Source organism: Astyanax mexicanus, chromosome 15 (genome assembly GCF_023375975.1).
Source record: "Astyanax mexicanus isolate ESR-SI-001 chromosome 15, AstMex3_surface, whole genome shotgun sequence".
Taxonomy (NCBI): domain Eukaryota; kingdom Metazoa; phylum Chordata; class Actinopteri; order Characiformes; family Acestrorhamphidae; genus Astyanax; species Astyanax mexicanus.
In genome coordinates, this window is record NC_064422.1 from 24,417,787 (window position 1) to 24,437,782 (window position 19,996).

Below are 19,996 nucleotides of genomic sequence, written 5' to 3' on the forward strand. Positions count from 1 at the left end.
AACCAGCCCGCCGGAATCATATCGATCTTCTGAATCAGTGTCTACGTGACTCTGAGAGCAGCGCGTTCCTTCATCAGGAGCTGACACGGAGACGTGACGCTCGGGGCTCCAAAACCCCGAAAAAACGTTTACTGGCACCAGTCCAGATGTAACACACCCGATTTTACAGTTCTGTCTAAGCGACTATGCGAAATTAAGACAAAAACACAAAAAATCTGAATCAAAGTTTTCAACTGTAAACTGATCACGATTTAGATGAGAGAGTAAAACAAAAAGAACATTAACTTTTTTAATAAATGTGCTCAAAGAAAACACATACTGGTTAAAAGTAAATGTGTAATTTTTATTAGCCAACTCTACTCAAGTCTACCAAACATACTAATGTCTTCTGTGCGTTTATTACAAAAATACAAAACTTTTTAAAACTGAAAAAATGAAATTTTGTATATGATTGATATTTCAATAAGGGGAACTTTTATATAAATTTATAATACATTCAGACTACACAATTCATTACGTAAGTATTAAATATATTAAGTATTGTATTATTATTTGGATTTTTAATGTGTTAAATATTTTGCTCCTTTGACCTTTCCCAAAATTAGAATTTATTTTTGCTCCAAAACAAGATAAAGTAATCTTTTTTTTTTTACTTTAAAATACAGATTGAATTCTTTACATATTTGTATACAACAATGTATTGCTTAACAAAAAAAAACTGTATTTTTTAGAAATATTTTTTAGCCCCCAATTGACTACACATTTACTGTGGCATGTAAAAAAAAAATGGCACCCGAGGTTAAAATATCAATTACCGTGAATAGTTCAGTCAGTGCAAGATTTCCAAAAATGTTGAAGACAATTAAAAACATAACATTACTCAAAAATCCAGTAAAATAACACTGAAAATGTTCCCTGTGCCATCCCCTGGGCTATAATAAAAACCCAAAGCATGAGAGTAATCCTCCCAAGTGCTTAAGAGAGGTGTCCTTTGGGCTGCAAAAAGTTACTTTAACTTCTCCAATTCAAATGATTTGTTTCCCAGCATCAGGATCTTCATCTCACCCAACTTATTACAAAAACAACATTTTTAACAGGGGTGCCTAAACTTTTGCATACCGCCTAATGTGTCAAATATCTGCCCAACGTTTTGTTTGTTGTTTCAAGCATTCAGGAAAAGAAAGATAAGTAAATGGTCACAATGAGGCTTAAATAAAAAAGAAAAAACAGTGCCTTACAGTGATACTGACATCTACACTGTAAACCCAGAAGTTGTTTGAACTCAAATAAATTAAGTCTGTTTTACACAAAATTGGAGATTTCTAAACAATACTCAACTTTTTTGCGTTGTGGGCACATATATACATTAAAACTGAGATCTTTGAGTTGAACCAACTTATAATAACTGAGTTTAGTCTGTTGCCATTAACAGCTTCTTTTCCATTGGCTTCTGTCACGATCTATTTGCATACTGGGTGTGTCCAACAGTTACTGACACTCACCATCAGTGTGTAGTGATTCACCCGGGGCTACCTTAGGTAAACTTGTAGATCACATATTATAATTAAATACTTGCTCTCTGTGTTGTAGGCTGTAGAACAAGCCTCATTTACTGAGCTGCAGTGACTCTGTGTTCTCGCTGTGCTCTCAGTACTTTTAGTTGTTTACTGTTTTCTTTCATCTACTTTTCTATGTGTATTTAAAACAAATAGTTGATTGAAACCAGAAAGAAGACTAAATACAAGTTCAGGAAAATATTAATTTTAAATATGTTTGTGTATGTATTTGTTAAGTTCACTGTACTTAAAAAATATTTTACATGAACTTAAAACTTATTAGGTAATCGGTTACGACAAAAGTTTTGAGTTCAGTCAACTTATCGGGTTTTACAGTGTACTGGTAAAACAATTGAAGGACGTGAAATGACATTACATACATTTGCAATAAACTCGCAGTCATGAAGATGTTATTTCAATATTACTCGGATCTTCTCATCCCCCAGCAGAAGCCTGAAAGAAGTTTGTAGCATAAACTTAGATTGAGAACACTTGTACATTCTGTACAAGCAAACAAAAAAATAAGAAAAAATAGAAATCTCTAATAAAAAATCAGACTCACCTTACAAGTGCTGCAGCTATTATACCCCCACTGATAGGGCCCACCCAGTATACCCAGTGATACGTCCAGTAGCCAGCCATCACAGCTGGTCCTAAAGCTCTTGCTGGGTTCAGACAGGTTCCTGACACATCCCCCCTAAAATACCAATACATATTAAATCTAAATTCCATGTACAGTCTTATAAAGCCAGTTTGACTACTGACATGTTTAAAGCTATAGAATAGCAGTATGTACATCGATCATGGCTTAAGAACACCCCACTTGTATAAGTTGTGAGTTGTCATCTTGTGAGCGAAGTTGAACACTGGCTAGTGTGCTTATGGTAAGGCGATGTGAATTATTAGAAATTGAGTGAGGCTTGATAGTGGATGCCAAATAGATGGGACATTCCATTTCCAAAGTTGTTTGGTATTTAAAGTGGCAGTCTGTTTTATTTTGTTTCTAAAATGAAAGCAAAAGCATTTCTGAATGAATAAGGGACAAAATATTGTTTTTAAAAATACCAGTGTGCTCGAACGACCATCTCTTCATTGTAAAAACTGGGCTGTTTGGTCGCTTTTCGCAGGAATTCTTCTGTCCATGTCAAGTTGGCTTATTTTCTGCTCAGCAAGTAATCACTTAGCTAAGGTTCACTAATGAGAGCTAGGTAATCTATCAAAATCTTTAGCATTCAACTCCATATTAAATAGTAACCAGACAACCCAAATCTCCCGGAAGTTGCGGGAGTCTACCGCATATCAATAACGGCTCCCTGATGCCCGCAAATCAGATACAATTTCCCAGAATCTAAAATGAACGTGGCACGCAGGCGACACAGACTTTTTTACTCAATCGCAAATGTAATAGAGAGGGCGTGGGAGATGGAGCGAAAGCGCTCCCCTTGTGTGCATATTCATAAAGCCCATGCACAAAAAAGAGTTTTCTGCTTGGCCTGTTCTCTGCAAAGACTCTGTGAGTGAGCCAATCAGTTTTTAGTGTGGACGGGCAGTGTTTTTTTAATATACATATATATATATTTTGTTACCTGAGATTAATTTTTGCAACTTGCAAAATTTACTTGTGACTCATCATTCCTTTAATCTGGCAACCCATGTGAATGGGATGGAAATTTGACTGCTGTAGTCATTTTGCTTGTTTTCATTTAGTAATGATTGCTACTTTAAAGCTCTTGAAACCTTGATATAATAAAAAGATAAAGCTCATTCTCCTTCCATAAAACAAAAAAGTAGTTTAATGATGCCATTGTCATTAAACTACGAAAACTTACCCAGCCAAGATATTGATAATCACAGTGCAGCCCACCATGAAAGGCACCAGGGGGCTCTTGCTCTTGCCATTGACCGCCCCCAGCAGCACCACCATAGTCACCAGGCACGTCATGGCTATCTCAGCAAAGATGGCTGCTCCAAGCTGGTCGTCTGATTTTAGAATAGTAAAAGCTGCCCCAGTGGCGTTCAGGTAGTGATCACTTGATGTCATAACCTGAAGAACGTGTCATATACAATATGGTTAATTTGAATGATCATAATAGACAGGTATTTATAGATAATAATAGATATGTGCATTAAGTGCATTGCTGAATCTACCTTTGACATAGCGGCACCAATCACACCTCCAATAAGCTGGCTGATAAGGTAAAAGATAGCCATAGGCAGCTGTATTCCTCCACACAGGAAAATGCCAATGGTGAATGGAGGATTGAAATGAGATCCACTGCAGAAACAAACAAATTATTTAGGTTAAAATGGAGACACTATGTTGCAAAAATAATTTAGTTTAAAGTGGCTGTTCAAAAACCTTTAATAAGTGCCTACAAATCTCCAGTTCTCATAGTCCTGCTGGCAGGAAGTAGGTGGAATCTGGGGTTTATAAGGGGGAAGGAAGAAGAATTGGCTCTGCAGAAAGTTGGTGACATCTGCACACTAGGCACCTCATTTCACTTACACTGTGTGAGTTGCTTTCATTCCCAGTTGCTTTCACTTTGTTACATCACTGACAGTTGACTGTGGAATATTTAGTAGTGAGTAAATTTCACGACTGGACCTCTTGCACAGGTGGCATCCTATCACGGTACTACACTGTAATTCTCTGAGCTCCTGATAGCAATCCATTCTTTCACTAATGTTTGTGAAAGCAGTTTGCATGCCTTGGTGCTTAGTTTCATTTTAACATGTCCAGTTGTGGTCTCTAGTATGAATGAATGCTCCGGCTCTAGTATGAATGAAAAAGTGCTCCAGTGTTTCTGTAAAATCCTGCTTTAGGTCACTGAATAAGTGGTCTCTGAAGAAGGACAGGATTTCAGCTCTTGCTCATGAATATTCATACATGCAAAAATATCGCCTCTGATTGACTAACAGCACTGCAGCAGAGAACATGGAGGTTGCCCACCGCCGCTCTCCACGCGGCCAAGTGGCTCTTCGGACCGTGTCAAAACATGCTTCTCTAGTGTATATGTAAGGTATCGGTAAAAAGCAGAATCAACCAGAGATTCTATGTAAACCTATAGTTACTTACACAAGATAGATAACGTTAACTAGCTGGTGTATACAGAGCTGTAAGCTCTTTAGCTGACGAGACTGTGTTGCTCTGCTGCAGCCCAGCTTCAGCTCTGTCTGTGGGCGGTCCCGAGCCAAGGTGGGCAAGGCCATGAACTCATGATGTATGCAGCACATGGTTTTGCATTGTCTTGTTAAAACATGCATGGACATCTTAAGAAAAATGTTGTCTTAAAGGCAGCATATGTTGCTCTGAAATCTCAATTTACTTTTATTCAACAATGCCGCCATCCCAGGCCCTGGTTTTTAGACATAGGTCTGGAACATGTGTTTCTTTTATAGAAAAAGCTTAAAATACTGATCAAATTGGCCATGTCCAGAGAAGCCACATAAGGCTTTTTTGCATAGTAAAGTTATAAGTGACATTATGGTAACCAATAAAATGTACTAAGAGGTTTTTTGGCAGGGAGTGGAAATTGCTGTGAAACTATGTGTAATTCCAGAAAAAAAATCTAAAATGTAAATGTAAATATATAAAAGTGTTTCATGTTCTGCCAGCAATTGCTGATAATGAATTAATAAAGCAATGAAAGAAAGCTTTTTACCTGATCTCAGCCATACACGCCACCATCACGGCCACTGCCAGACCATGCACGATTGCTGGCTGCAGTCGTCCTGCTGCTTCCACATTCTCGATCACTGACACACAGCCAATGAAGACGAAAAACGTGGTTCCCACCAGTTCTGCAATGCACGGCTGAATCACTCTCTCATACATGTTGGGTGTTCTGCCTGCTGCTTTTTTGAGGTTTTCCTTTGAGCTTTTGTCCGCCTCCTTTAGCTCGATTTTCTCCTCTTCCATTTTGCTGTATGTCTGCCTGGTTCACCTGCTTCAAGTCCAAGCAGTAACTGACAGTTTATCTGTGCTGACATCCTCAAGTAGCCCCATTTATTACCACCAGGTTGATTCAATAACTATTCTTAGCACCTTGACCTCGATTGCAAGAGTCTGCATGGGCTGGCGTAACAATACAAACAGCCAAGGAATGTTTGCAGGTAAGATCAAACACCTGGCAGGAGGATTTTTAAGTTAAAGAAAAGGAGGCTTTTGCAAGACAAACAGAACAAATACAAGGCAATACAATACATGCTATATAAACTGCAAATGTGCAAACCAAATCAATGCAATAAATGCTGTAAATATGACAGATGGGACAGTGCAGTTTCGACACAATACTTTCTAAATGTGTATATGTTATGGGTAAGGTGCAAAGGTATGTAACATGCTTTGAAATATAGGTATTCGAAGTGATGGTATACATCTCCATTTTCCACATACACATAGTTACGAAGTAATTTTTTTGTCCCAAAAATAACTCATTTTGTCACAACCATTTACACATTTTTAATCTTAGAATTAAACAGACATTTTCTGTTACTGTGCTTTTAAAGAAGAACTCCGGTGTAAAATTGACTTTTGGTGTAGTAAAACATGATAAAAAGTACTTACCTTTGATGCATAGCATATTAAAAAGTTATTATTAAAAGGAATTAATGCCTCGTTTTAAATGTCAGGGCTCTCCGCATTCTAGCTAGGAGGTGTGGAGCTACTTTGAGTCTGGATAACAGTGAAAAGAGCGACTTATTGGGGCAAATTATGCTCCGTGTCACCCAGTCTGAAGGGTGTTTGGACAAACTGTTAAAATGTCTGGATCTCGGAACGCTGTGGGAGAAGAAAGGTGTGCTATTCATCAAAGGTAAGTACTTTTATCATGTTTTACTACACCAAAAGTCATTTTTACACCAGACTTCTCCTTTAAGATTCATGCAAATGATCTTTGTTCTGACAGGCTGTTTACGAATTCCAGGTTGAAGCACTATAACTTCATTGTAAGGGCTGCATAATACAAAATCAACTTTTTAACATTGTCATGTGCACAATATTCAGCACATTATTCAAATTGCAAGCCATACAACTTTTATGTTGTGGATAGCACTGTCGCTTTAGAGCAAGAATTTTCTGGTTAGTTTTATAATATTGCAATATACACGTCAAAAAGATAATATATTGCAATGTAATTTTTTTAAATATTGTGCAACCCTACTTCAGTGTGAATTGGCAGGGTTAAAATTTAATAAGCTGAAACAGATATAAGAAATATATAAGAAAATGTGTTTGTGTGACATTACACAAATGTTGACTTTGCAGCTGACATTTTTATGTATGGATTGCAGGGGTATGGGCTTAACACTTACCTAACATAATAAAATGTCAATGTTATGTTATGTACCGAAATAAATAAATATGCAAGCCAACTGTAATATGCACCCACTTTGGACAAAAAAGCAAACATATATATATATTTTTTTTTTTACTTGATTTCGTCATCTCAAATGGGAACTAAAACTTATCTACGTTATTTAGTAGCCTCCTTTATAAACCCACATCAAATCTGGAACCTCAGTCTCTATGAGCTTTATATCACCATGCTTCAAGAATAATGGAACACAGGAATAAAGACTTTTTTCCTTCTTGGCACTGAGGTAGTGGGAGAAACAGCCCCTACCCATAGGTATCCAACAGGCAGAGTGACTCTCTAGAGCAGGGGTCACCAACATGGTGCCCGCGGGCACCAGGTAGCCCGCAAGGACCTTATGAGTAGCCCGCAGGCCTGGTCTAAAAATAGCATTTTTGTTGCTATTCTTTTTTTTTTTAAATCACAGTTGCATTGATGTAATTTTAGATTATATTACATTAATATTAGCTTAGAGATAGCCTATAGTTTATATATTATTATACAATATAATGTAATATAATATGTAATATTATATTAAAATATAATATAAAATGTAAACACTTGCAGAGATTTATAATAATAGTGTTGCCTATTGATATCTGTGTCTTCACATAGATGAATGTCATTAATTATTAATAATAACATATAATTAAAGGTAAATTGAGAAAATTTGTAATTTCACGAGTGTGTATCAAACTGGTAGCCCTTCGCATTAATTGGTACCCAAGAAGTAGCTCTCAGGTTCAAAAAGGTTGGTGACCCCTGCTCTAGAGTGTCTAGCAAGGCCAATTGTGCTTATTTAGGGCTCCGGTAGTCGATGGCAAGCTACATGACCAGGATTCGAACCAGCGACCACTAGGAAACATTTCTAAAAGGAGAAATAGTTAATATATGTATTAGCCGGGAACGCTTATATGTCTGCAGCGCACATTGCTAAGTATTATCTTAATTGCAGCCTTTGGCCTGTTCTATAACAGAAATAAAATGTAAATTATTAAGTCCATAATTTAATTAAGGACGTGGCATTTACGTGTCTCAAGTGCAGATTACACAAGAATTATGAAAGAGGGATCAATTTTCCACCACAGGGTCCAGGCTGCGTATTGTGTTGGCTTATCGTCTTTATCTGACTGATCTGGCAGTAAAGTTTATCACCCCTCGCTAAGTTACTGTGTAGCTGCGTTAATGTGTTGCTCGTTCAGCTGAATGTGAAGTAAGAGAAAGGTTGCTGGATCTTGATCATTAAAGTCATTAAAGAACTTGTTTTTGAAGTAAAGCAGATCATGAACACAGTTCTGTTTGCTTTTTTTCTCCTCTGTGAAAATCAGACAGTTCTGTTATGCAGCTCCAGAAGTGTGAACCGGTTATCACCTCTTTGTCTTTGACTCTCATATCAGGCTGAACTTTGTCTTCACACATACTAAAAGCAATTTAGCCACATTATTATCTGTAAAAAAAACGTAGAACACTTTATTTTGATACATATCCATCTGTTACAAACACACAAGTCTGTAGTTAGAATGGTAAAAATGGAGTTGTTGTGTTTTTAACAGTAGATAAAGTGAGGCAGAGAGATTTACACACAGGTAATGTAAACTTGTTAATTTGTTATAGTCAGTTTTATGGAAAGTAAACATTTTAAAAGAGAGCGAGACAGAGAGAGACAGGGAAAGTGTGTGTATGTGTGAGAGAGATAGAGAGAAAAAGGTAGAGGGAGAGAGAGAGAGAGAGTGAGGGAGAGAGAGAGGAAACAGCTTTTGATGAATATACACTGGGGAAACATGACATCATAGCAATAAAAAATTCTTTAAAAAAAGTTGTCATATCTACTATTTCTCATTATTACATGTTGTGGATGGATATTACTGATGTGGGGCTACATCACATCATATTTATTGATGTTGTAGCATACACTGTATATAAACATTTATAAAATGCAAAAATTGGGACTAAATCCACAAGGATTATGAAAGACAATTAGTGAACTACACTGTTTTAGTGCAGTAATTTAGCACACTCTACTAAATTCTGTTTATTAAATGGTGTTTAATAAAAAAAATCTAAATTAATAATTGATTAAAATTTAACATTTGAGTCTGAATGTGATTTTTTTTATTTCTTTAAATTCTTTAAAATTATTAGATTTTTCTATTCATTTGTATTTCCAAATTCCCACTTAACTATTTTGTTTAAATAATCTAATGCTTCCTATATAGATTAATTAAATATAATCACAAACAATCTTTTAAAGTACCTAAAAATGTCATTAAAATTTTTAATTAGTATAGTGTTTCATATTTATGGTGATTCTATTATTATTATTATTTTTTTTTTTTTTTACAGATTATAGGTATGTAGTCCAAATTACATGTAGTCTGTTATCACCAAACACTGTTAACAACTTTCTAATAATGAGAAACACTAGATAGTTCCCCTATATTTAAGAATTTAATATTTTATATAATTTCTTACACAATTACATTTCTGTTATTGTAACATTCATGCATGATGCTCATATTTGGCAGTCTTGTTATTTTAGTATGACACGGGTCTTCTTATCTCCCATCAATAACCTGCAACAAAGAATACAGATTATGTTAGACCATACAGCTCTAGAAAAAAATAAGAGACCACCTCAGTTTCTGAATCAGTTTCTCTGGTTCTGCTATTTATAGGTATATGTTTGAGTAAAATAAACATATTTTCATTTAGAGCATTTATTTGTGGAAAATGACTGGCTGAATAAAAATGGCTGAAATAATAAAGCTTTCAGGCCTCAAATAATGCGAAGAAAACAAGTTTTAACTGTACGTTCACACCGAACGCGATAAAATCGCTCTGTGTCGCCTGTGCAACAGGCGATGAGTCGCTTGTGGGCGTGTCTCACTCAGAACGAGCTGTCGCTGGTGGGCGTTTTCCTAATACGGCATGTACAGAAACAAGGGTTCAGCCTATCTACACAATTCCTAAACCATAAACAGTCGTACAGACGTTTCACAAACAATAAATCTTTATATATTTTATAACTATTATTAAGTACAATTATTTAACATAATTATTTCATATTACAATAAATGGGTTTACTTAAATATAATACATTATTTTCCTTAATGTAGTAAATCATTCTCTTACAATATATTATATAATATAAATATATTTGTCCATAATTTAAAATAGTGTTGTTAGTAGTATTGTTGTATAGTATTGTTAACTTAATGTAATAAATTATTCCTTGGATGTAATTAATATGTTTACTTAAATATATTAAATAATCCTCTTGATTTAATAAACAGTCTTTCTCTTAATTTAATAAATAATTCCCTCAGTTTTAATAAATCTTTCTGTAAAATGTAATAAATAATTCTCTCAGATTTAACTAAATCGTTCCAAATTCCATACCTCAGTTTGAATAAATCGTTACGTTAAATGTGTTAAATACTTTCTTCAGTTGTAATAAATCGTTATGTTAACTTTAATAAATAATTCCCTTTGTTTCAATAAAAGGTTCTGTTAATTTAAAAAAAATATTCTTTAGTTGTCATAAATCTGTTAATTTAATAAATAATTTCCTCAGTTTTAATATATAGTTTTCTATTAAAAAAGGTAATTCTGTAAGGATAGTACTATAGTGGGGTAGCTGCTGGTGTAGTGGAGTATTTTACCTCAGATCAGCTCAGTTCAGTTCAGTTCTGTTCTCTCCGTTTTGCTGGCGGAATAAATCTTCAGTAGGAACCGAAAATCAGAGCAGCGATTTCAGGCCGAACATATGAGAATCTGTTTCTGATTGGTAGTCGCCGCCGCGCGTCGCTGCTCATTTGCATAAAGTTAAGTTCTGGTCAACTCTCTCGCGTCGCTCAAACCGCCCGCTTCGCATCGCGTCGCGTCGCGCCGCTGCCTGTCGCCCAGTGTCGCTGGCTCTCATTGAAAATGAATGACTTCCGGCTGCTTTGTCGCTCGCGTCGCGTTCGGTGTGGACGCACGGTAAGAGTTTGAAAATCAATATTTGGTGGAATAACCCTGGTTTTCATGCACCTTGGCATGTTCTCCTCCATCAGTCTTACACACTTCTTTTGGATAACTTTATGCCACTACTGGTGCAAAAATGATTATATTATATTCCAGAGGTAATCTTTTTTTTTTTTTTTTTTTTTTTAAATAGATTTTAATTTGATTTCTTTTTTTTAAATATGTAAATGAACATAAATTAACCAAATTACTCTGACAAATAATCAACACTTAAGAACCACTATTGTTCTATACTAGACAAAAATACTGCCAAAATTAAGAAAAGGTGTGTACCACATACCTTACAATGCTGACAGTCAGCAGAGCACCAGCCAATGGTCCAACCCAGTATACCCAGTGATAGTCCCAGTAACCAGACACTACTGCTGGGCCAAAAGCACGAGCTGGATTCATACATGCCCCAGAGATACTACCACTGTTGAAAGATCATAGATTAAGATCAAGATTGGCATGTATGTAATTAATTTGACTAATCTCTTGACTAAGACCACATTATTTTGCATTTTGTTGCATCTGTTACGGTTTCCACAAAATAATAAAACGTACTTATTTGATATGTACTGTGTGTAAAAGTCCATCTGTAAAGACATCTGATCATTTAACTTTTCTTTTTCTTTAGAGTATTTTGTCATCCCTATAGGTGAACTAGTTTTTTAGTACAGCTTTATAATGTATCAGTATGGATAGTTAATTACCAAACCCCTCAGTTCAGGTTCATTAAAACAAGTAAACCTAGTCCTCTACTGCCCCCTTCTGGATTGAGTGTTTCTTACCCAGCCAGGATGTTGGCTGTCACTGTAAGGCCGATGCAGAATGGAGCCAGCTGGCTCTTAGTCCTCCCATTCACAGCCCCCATACTGACCACCACAGTCAGAAAGAGGGTCATCATCATCTCAGCTACAGTGACCGGCCCGATATACTCACTAGACTTCACCGCATTAAAAGCAGCTCCAGAAGCATTGTAAAATTCATCTGATGGAGAGATGGCCTAAACAAAAACAAACAAAACACAAATAACAGTCTAGTTATAAAATTATTATATTTAAAAAAAAAATATATATATATATATATGCAATATACACGTCAAAAAACATGGGAAAAAAAATGGAAAAACAACGCAAAACATTATGTTGCGATCAAATGAAAAGAAATCAATCTCCAGGACAGCGGTTTTACAGGAGAGACATTGGACAGCGGCTATGACTATATTCAAAAGTAAATAGTCATTCTAAACTAAGGTAACAATTTAGGCTTAATCTGGTTTGCGGTTTATTTGTCACGCTCTTACTTGAAATAAGCAAAACAAATCTTGTGTTTTACTCATTGGCGTAGGAACCGGGGGGGGGGGGGGGGGGGATGGGTGGGACAGGTGGATTTGTCCCCCCCAAAAATTATATCGTTTCGCTCAGATCAGCTGTACTATTAATGAGGAGACAGACCGGACCAATCACGGAGCCGGTTCAGGTATTAAGTCCCGCCTCTCAGCACAAACAGCCAATCAGCTTGCTGGTTTTGCGGCCCGCGGTGTGCTAGTGGGGGAAGCCCCGCCCCCCCGCTGTGAGATTTAGCAGCGGGATCGGGCTGCAGCAGCTTCAGCTGATTAAGATCTGGATATACGGGGATTTTTCTAAAAGAAAGGTAACGATAGGCTAACCACATAAACTGTGATGATGTTTCTGATAGCTGGTTAAAAATACAAGACTCTAAATCAGCACACAGATTAAACCCACTGTGATTAATAAACTGCAGCTGTGTGAGTGAGTTAGCTTAACATTGGTATTAGATAGATTGGAAGTCAACGTTAAAGAAAAAATAAACTATATACGTAATGTTCAACTTGCCCTGTACCTGATCAGCTAATTACTGTTTCATTTTTAAACTGTCTTTATTAATTTAGGATTACAGGATTTACTGTGAGCAATAATGAACAAAAATTAATTTAGTTAACTAGTTATCTAGAAGCCAGATGTAGTGGATAGTCAGAATTTAGTAGAGTACTTTATGTTTGTAGTTTAAAGCAGTTTCTTAACCCTGATCACTGCCCCAAAATTGTGTTTTCCACCTGATCCAGCTGATCAGCTAATAAACAGTCATTTACTGAGTTTACTGAGTTTAATCATGTATATCCAGCAGTGTATTAGACACATCATACCACCACTTACTTTATTAAATGTCTTTAAAGCAGAGAAAGCTCTAGAATATGTAGAACAGTGTTAATATTCAGTAGAATATGTAAGAACAGGGTTCACAGTAAGGCCACATGTCCTGACGTTTATAATTAAAATCTTTATGAAACGTAAAGTTACATTCTTTTACATAAAAGGACACCAATCTTTAGAAGAGCTCTTAATAGAAAAATAAAAGCGTAGGATTTTTTTTAAAGAGTGGAGAAAATGTAAATATACAACAGAATTGACATGCCAATACATGATTATAATAATAATAATAATAATAATAATAATAATAATAATAATAACCAAATCTGTTATATTATTTTAAATATTAGGTGATAACTGATCATTTTTGTCATATGTATATGTATATGCATATTTTTTTCTTACAACAGTAAATGTAATGTGAAGTAACATGTTTAGGTTGTAAAATCACCTTGTTAACTAATAAAAAACAAAATACAGAAAAAAAAATATTATTTGTGATTAAAAGTAATTTCCACAAATGTTGTTCTAAGAAACTATAGGGTGGGCTTGGGTTCATATTGGCAAATGTGTCCCCCCCAATATCAAACCTGCTCCTACGCCCTTGGTTTCACTTCATCACCGGCATTGCTTTTTATTAAACAATTAATGGGAAGGGCACTGAAGTATTTCCTTACTTTTAACTGCCTAATTCTGCTGAATTTCCTTCACTTCCTAATACCCTGCCTAGCCCATCATAAAAACAACAATCAGGACTCTTCACCTGCATAAACAATGCTGCTTGGAAAAAGACACTTATATATGGTGTTTTCAGGAGTCAGGAGATTTCCACCTTTAATGAGATCACGTTTTTGATGAAATTTTATTTTATTTTTAATCTATTAAAAAGTGTGTTACACTGTATTCAAGAAATGTGCAAATGTGCACTATTTTAAATAAATGACATCTCAAGAATGTCAACTTCCAGGGCATTTTTGAGCATTTCTACTAATGCCACTAGATTCACATTATGACAAAAAATAAAAAACAAAGATGGAAGAAGGTTTTTGTGTGACACTGATATATATATATATATATATATATATATATATATATATATATATATATATATATATATATATATATATATATATATATATATATATAAATCTGAAATGTGTTTAATGTGAGCCAAAATATGAAGATAGCAAAGCAAAATGCATCCAGGATTGTTCTGGTGCTCTAATGGTTAACAGGTAATTATCACAAATTTAGAGATGGTAACCATATTATATGGGTGGGAGATCATTTAAATTTTGTACATTTTTCAGTTACAATTTTACAATTTACAACTTGCATAATCCTAATTCTATATTTGTCATGTCATAACATTATTATATTTCACATTTCAATGTGTTTTTTCTATGCTTTAAAATGTTATTTATCCTTTTCTTCATATTTCATTTATTTTACATTAGTTCTTTTTCTATGGCTTGTATGTTTTCTTTTTAACAGAATTCTTACAGATTATTTTCTCAAAAACAGAAACCACCGTTTTTTCCTATGCGTTACAATTTTAATTAACTTCTGTTTTATAGACAATTTACAAATATAGACAATTTTTTGCAATAAATTAACATATTCTCACAGTTTTAAGACTTTTCTATGCTTAACTGAACAGTACATTCAGATTGCTTAGTCTGTCATAGTGGACCCAAGCTTTAGTGCAGAAACTGTGCGCCCTACAGCGCGAGCGCGTTTATACCCTGCGTGCGCGTGTCCGCGGCTGTGCGTCGCTCTGCAGGTTAAAGGGTGGGGTATGTGTGGGCGGCTCAACGGACCAATCACAGTCCACATAGCGCGACGTGGCTACAATGCTGGGGAAATCCCCGTTTTAATGGTTTGAGTTATAAGAACTTTAGACAAGACTGTACATTTTATGAAAATTGAGCACACTGAATCAGCCACATCAGATATCATCCGGCACCTAAAACCTCACCTGCAGAGGTCAGTCCTACATTAGCGCATATGAAGGGTTAGCAAACATATTTAGCTCAGCTTCAGCTACTTAATGTTAATTTAGCTTGCTGCTAGCTTTGTAACTGAATATTTAAAATATGAGAAAATGTTAGTTCGCTTGTCACACTGTTTGTATTGAGTGGAGTTGTTGACATGACGTATAAAATGGCTGCCGCCATCTACTAACATTAAACATAGAAAAATACATAATTGTACTGTAGGCTTCAAGGCAGGTAACAGGTTAATTGTAGATCATGTAATGTTAATGTTACAGGATTATTAGGTTACCATTACACTGTGTTTAAGTGAGAGGCTAGATGAATTTGTTCTCTTCAGCAATGCGGCATCAGCTTCACATGTATGGGAGGAGGCATGTGCTCGTCTTCACCCTCCTGGTGTTGGGGCATTTTTAGTGATAGGGGGAGTCCTAATGAGTGGGTTGGGTTATTTGATTTTTGGGTAAAGTTGAGTAAAAAGACTTTTAGTTTTTTTTGTTTTATGATAGCCATATAATTGTAGTTTCAATGAGATAGATAGATAGATAGATAGATAGATAGATAGATAGATAGATAGATAGATAGATAGATAGATAGATAGATACGGTGGCCGAGAAAGCCCAGCGCAGTGCAAATTGAAAAGCGCTGCAAAAGCACAAAACACATCCATCAAAATTACAACACAGGCGCAGCAAATAGAAAAACGCGCTGCAAATAGAAAAACGTGCTGCAAATAGAAAAACGCGCTGCAAATACAACGCAACGGAAGTGAGTCACAACACAACGGAATTTTCCCGGGGGACCTTAAAAGATGCTGTACCAGCTGTATACAAAGGACAATAAGTGGCAAACAAGCTTCTGAAAAGTAAGTTATGTTTATTAAAAGTTCTGCTTCACAAAACGCCTTGTTTGCCACTTATTGTCCTTTGTACACATAGTGAAGTCCGAGACGTTACTGAAGACGCAGCTTAGCTGGTACAGTACCTGGTACAGGTCCCCCGGGAATATTCCGTTGTGTTGTGACTCACTTCCGTTGTGTTGTGGTTCTATTTGCAGCGCGTTTTTCTATTTGCAGCGCGTTTTTCTATTTGCAGCGCGTTTTTGTAGTTGCAGCGCGTTTTTCTAGTTGCTGCGCCTGTGTTGTAATTTTGATGGATGTGTTTTGTGCTTTTGCAGCGCTTTTCCATTTGCACTGCGTTGGGCTTTCTCGGCCACCGTAGAGATAGATAGATAGATAGATAGATAGATAGATAGATAGATAGATAGATAGATAGATAGATAGATAGATAGATAGATAGATAGATAGATAGATAGATAGATAGATAGATAGATAGATAGATAGATAGATAGATAGATAGATAGATAGATAGATAGATAGATAGATAGATAGATAGATAGATAGATAGATAGATAGATAGATAGATAGATAGATAAAGTGCTGCACCACCTGCACCCCCTTCTAAAGACCTGCAATGCCCTAAAGTTAAATAGTTAACCAGCAGCTAGGTTGCTAAACTTCAGTGCTCCACTGCTGCATAAAATGTTGTCCAAATTTTTGGGGGTAGGATTTCGCCCCTTACCCTTGAAACAGAGTTACACTTAAAAACAAGGGGTAGGGGTAGAAGAAGATTAAAAAACTTTATTTTTACTAAATTTAATATTAGAAAAAGCTTTTTACTGCACTGGCACAATAAAGCACACTCATGACAAATCATATTTGTCTGTTCAGTGAAACCTTTAGTTACTCATGTTATACAGTATTTTTATAAATGGTAAGAAATACATATCTCATTATGCATTATCAGGGAGTGATAAGAGATGAGTAACTGCTCTTACTTTGGCAAGGCCAGCCCCGATCATCCCACCAAAGATTTGAGCAAGGATATATGGACCGAGCAGGACCAGCTCCATCCCCCCGAGCAGGTACACACACACAGACACAGCTGGGTTAAAGTGGCCTCCACTAAAAAAACAAGTGCTCAGGGTTAATCAAATATTATGATAATTCACTTTTTTTTTATAAATGGTGGAAAAAAGAAACTTCTAATGTAAATCGAAAGTCATTTTAAAGCATTTCTATTTAATATGAGATTTTAAAACAATGTAAAAAAAAAAAGCCATATTCATTAGCAGACAGCAAAATTAGCATTATAATTACTATCTTAATAGCAGTATTGGTAAGACAGAACTATATGCTTCTTTTCAAAGGTCTTCTAGCAGTCTGTTTTTAGTAGTAAATAGGTGTTCTGGTATTAAAAAATCTTTTTCTGTTCATAATGGTCATGAAAGGAACAAGATACACTTTAAACTACCATACAAACAGTTTATAAATTCACTAACACAGATTTCAGACTATTTTCTGATCATAATTATGAGATAATGAACTAATGACACATATTGCTTCACTGGTTATTCTGGACAGTAAATATAATGGTTGCATTGGTGTGGCAGACACTATGACATTACATCCCCTGCTGTCTCTCTTCTATACCAACTTTATACCAATCCATTCAAAATCACTATGGTTACACCTCCATGCATGAAACTTTTGTGTTAACTGCTATTAAAGTTTACTTTCTAGTATTTCTATAATATAAACATCATATGTCTTAGTCTCTGTATATAAGTACCGGTATACAACCTGTCGTTTCTAACAGTGACTCTAGAATAAGCCTAAAGTTCAATAGGTTACAATGAGCTTAAAATCATAACTATTAAGGGTCTGTCTGACCTGATCTCTCCAAACACTGCAACTGCGATGGCCAGTGCCAGTCCATGTGCCAGGGCGGGCTGGATGCTGCCAGTCAGGCCCACATTGCTGATGACAGAGATGCAGCCCACGAAGATGAAGAGAGTGGAGCCCAGCAGCTCAGCCAAGCAGGGCTGGATGTACCTCTCAAAGAAGCCCATAGGACCTTCCTGCTCTTTCTGCTCCTGGGTCGGCTCTCCACTGGATATGGTGAAGAGTTCAGATTTGGACTCGGTGGTAGTCATGCTGTCTAGACATCAAACACACTGGCCCTGTGTGTGCGGCCCTGAGCTGATAAAGAGTTTAGGGGGGAGAGGGGAGGGGAAGGGAAGAGGGAGGACAAGGCAGGTCCAATTTTCACACCACTGTGGCCCATTAAAGGGCTGAAGTGTACTGTACACCTAGTGGCGGAGGGTTCTCGTTGGGGGATAATGATCTTCGGATAGCTTATCTCTGCAAAAGATAACAAGTCGAATTGGGCCATAAAATTTGTATAATAAAGCACATGTATAATCCACATGCAGTACCTACAACAGCTCCATAGAAATATGACTCCAAAGAAATAAATCCTTCATACGCATTGTTGACAGTTCATCTCTATTAATGACGTATGATCTTAGACACAACTGGCGCTACATTTTTATGATCATAATAATATCAGTTCTGGCTTTAGAGGACTGGACACTAAGCTATCGGTGGGTCACCTGTGAGAGCACAGTCGCACAAGGTCGGGCAGAGTTAATATTTCCCTTGAAATACCCACGTACAAACATGAGAGGATGACAGGGTTCAATTTTCTCCGTCAATCTCTGCTGCAGGTGAATTTCTTCAAAACACTTCAAATGTGTTTACAGGAAAAATACATAAATGAATACGCAGCTGTACAATGTTTAAAATGCTCCCAATAAAAGAAATCATATTTAGTTGCACAGAAATGTATCTACTGTCACGTGAAAAATAGGGCACCCGGATGAAAACCTTTGTCTTGAAGATATTCAGTCATGTGGATATCAGTTTTAAATAAATATAATATAATAAAACAAATATATATTTTTAACTGAACATAGAATTGAACATAACATACATTCTGTCCCTCTCTCTGTTTCCCCCCACCCCCAGACCTGCTTCAATCAATCTTAACACATTTACAGTCCATAAATATAACGAAGGCCATATCAAATATCACATCACTCCATCATACTATAAACAATCAAGGGACATACACACAATTGGGCAAATCTATGTGCCCAAATTCTCTATATAGGTCAGAAACCCTTGCCATATTGTGTAAAATTTCTGAAGAGATCCTTGAATAGAGTATCTAATATTTTCTAACTTGAGGTGTTGTACAACTTCATTTATCCACTGAGAGAAAGTAGGGGGAAGAGGATCCTTCCATCTAAATAATATTAGTGACAAAAAGTTAATTTGAGACAAGCTCATTTGTTGCTGCACAGTTTGTGTTGGCCATCCTCTAGTCCAGAGGTTCTCAATTCTGGTTCTGGAGTACCACTGACCTGCAAGTTTTATAGTTTTTCCTAATGACCTGATTCAACTAATGAACTTACTAAAAGCCTTACTTGGAAAACCTGAATGCATTACAGCAGGATTGAGAACCAGGATAGAGAACCATTGCTCGAGTCTTCCATCAGTGGTCACGGGATGCTGGTTACAGGATGCTGACACAAACACACCACCATCATGTCAGTGTCACTGCAGTGATGAAATTGATCCATCACCCAAATAATACCTTCTCTGTGGTGGTTTTAAGAGGTCCCCACAAAACAGGAAAAAAGGAGGATAATATAGGACAGATGAACTACAGTCTGTAATTACAGAAATTCAAAGTGTCATATATGGTAAAAGAGCTGTTAAAATGGACAGTGAATGTAGAAACAGGGGGTTGGTTCGATGGGTATAAATTTCTCAGATGTAAAGGAGTGGAACTCAGGAATCCTGGTGCTCTGTCCAATATTTTTGGGTTGAGATGTGGAGTTGGAGATGAGATGACAACCCCCTGTTTCTGTACTTCTCCCTTGTAATTCTCAGAAGAAACATGAGCAGGCATCCTAATACTTTTGGCCAAATAGTGAGTATACAGCTTTGGAAAAAATAAGAGACAACTTAAAAATGATGAGTTTCTGAGATTTTACTTAATTAA

At 36.2% G+C, this 19,996-nt stretch overlaps 2 protein-coding genes across 2 annotated transcripts; both read right to left on the reverse strand.

Moving 5' to 3' along the window:
* Positions 1–322: 322 nt before the first annotated feature.
* Positions 323–5,820, reverse strand: aqp8a.2 (aquaporin 8a, tandem duplicate 2). Its single transcript, XM_049464887.1, has 6 exons — positions 5,219–5,820; positions 3,705–3,831; positions 3,386–3,600; positions 2,119–2,253; positions 1,895–2,009; positions 323–1,253 (listed from the first exon to the last, which is right to left on the reverse strand). Exons 1-5 carry the CDS (start codon positions 5,473–5,475, stop codon positions 1,967–1,969), a joined length of 777 nt encoding a protein of 258 aa, XP_049320844.1. The 5' UTR covers positions 5,476–5,820; the 3' UTR covers positions 323–1,253; positions 1,895–1,966.
* Positions 5,821–8,361: 2,541 nt separating this feature from the next.
* On the reverse strand, positions 8,362–18,196 carry aqp8a.1 (aquaporin 8a, tandem duplicate 1). Its single transcript, XM_049465069.1, has 5 exons — positions 17,818–18,196; positions 16,923–17,049; positions 11,710–11,924; positions 11,217–11,351; positions 8,362–9,483 (listed from the first exon to the last, which is right to left on the reverse strand). Exons 1-5 carry the CDS (start codon positions 18,078–18,080, stop codon positions 9,441–9,443), a joined length of 783 nt encoding a protein of 260 aa, XP_049321026.1. The 5' UTR covers positions 18,081–18,196; the 3' UTR covers positions 8,362–9,440.
* Between the last annotated feature and the right edge of the window lie 1,800 nt (positions 18,197–19,996).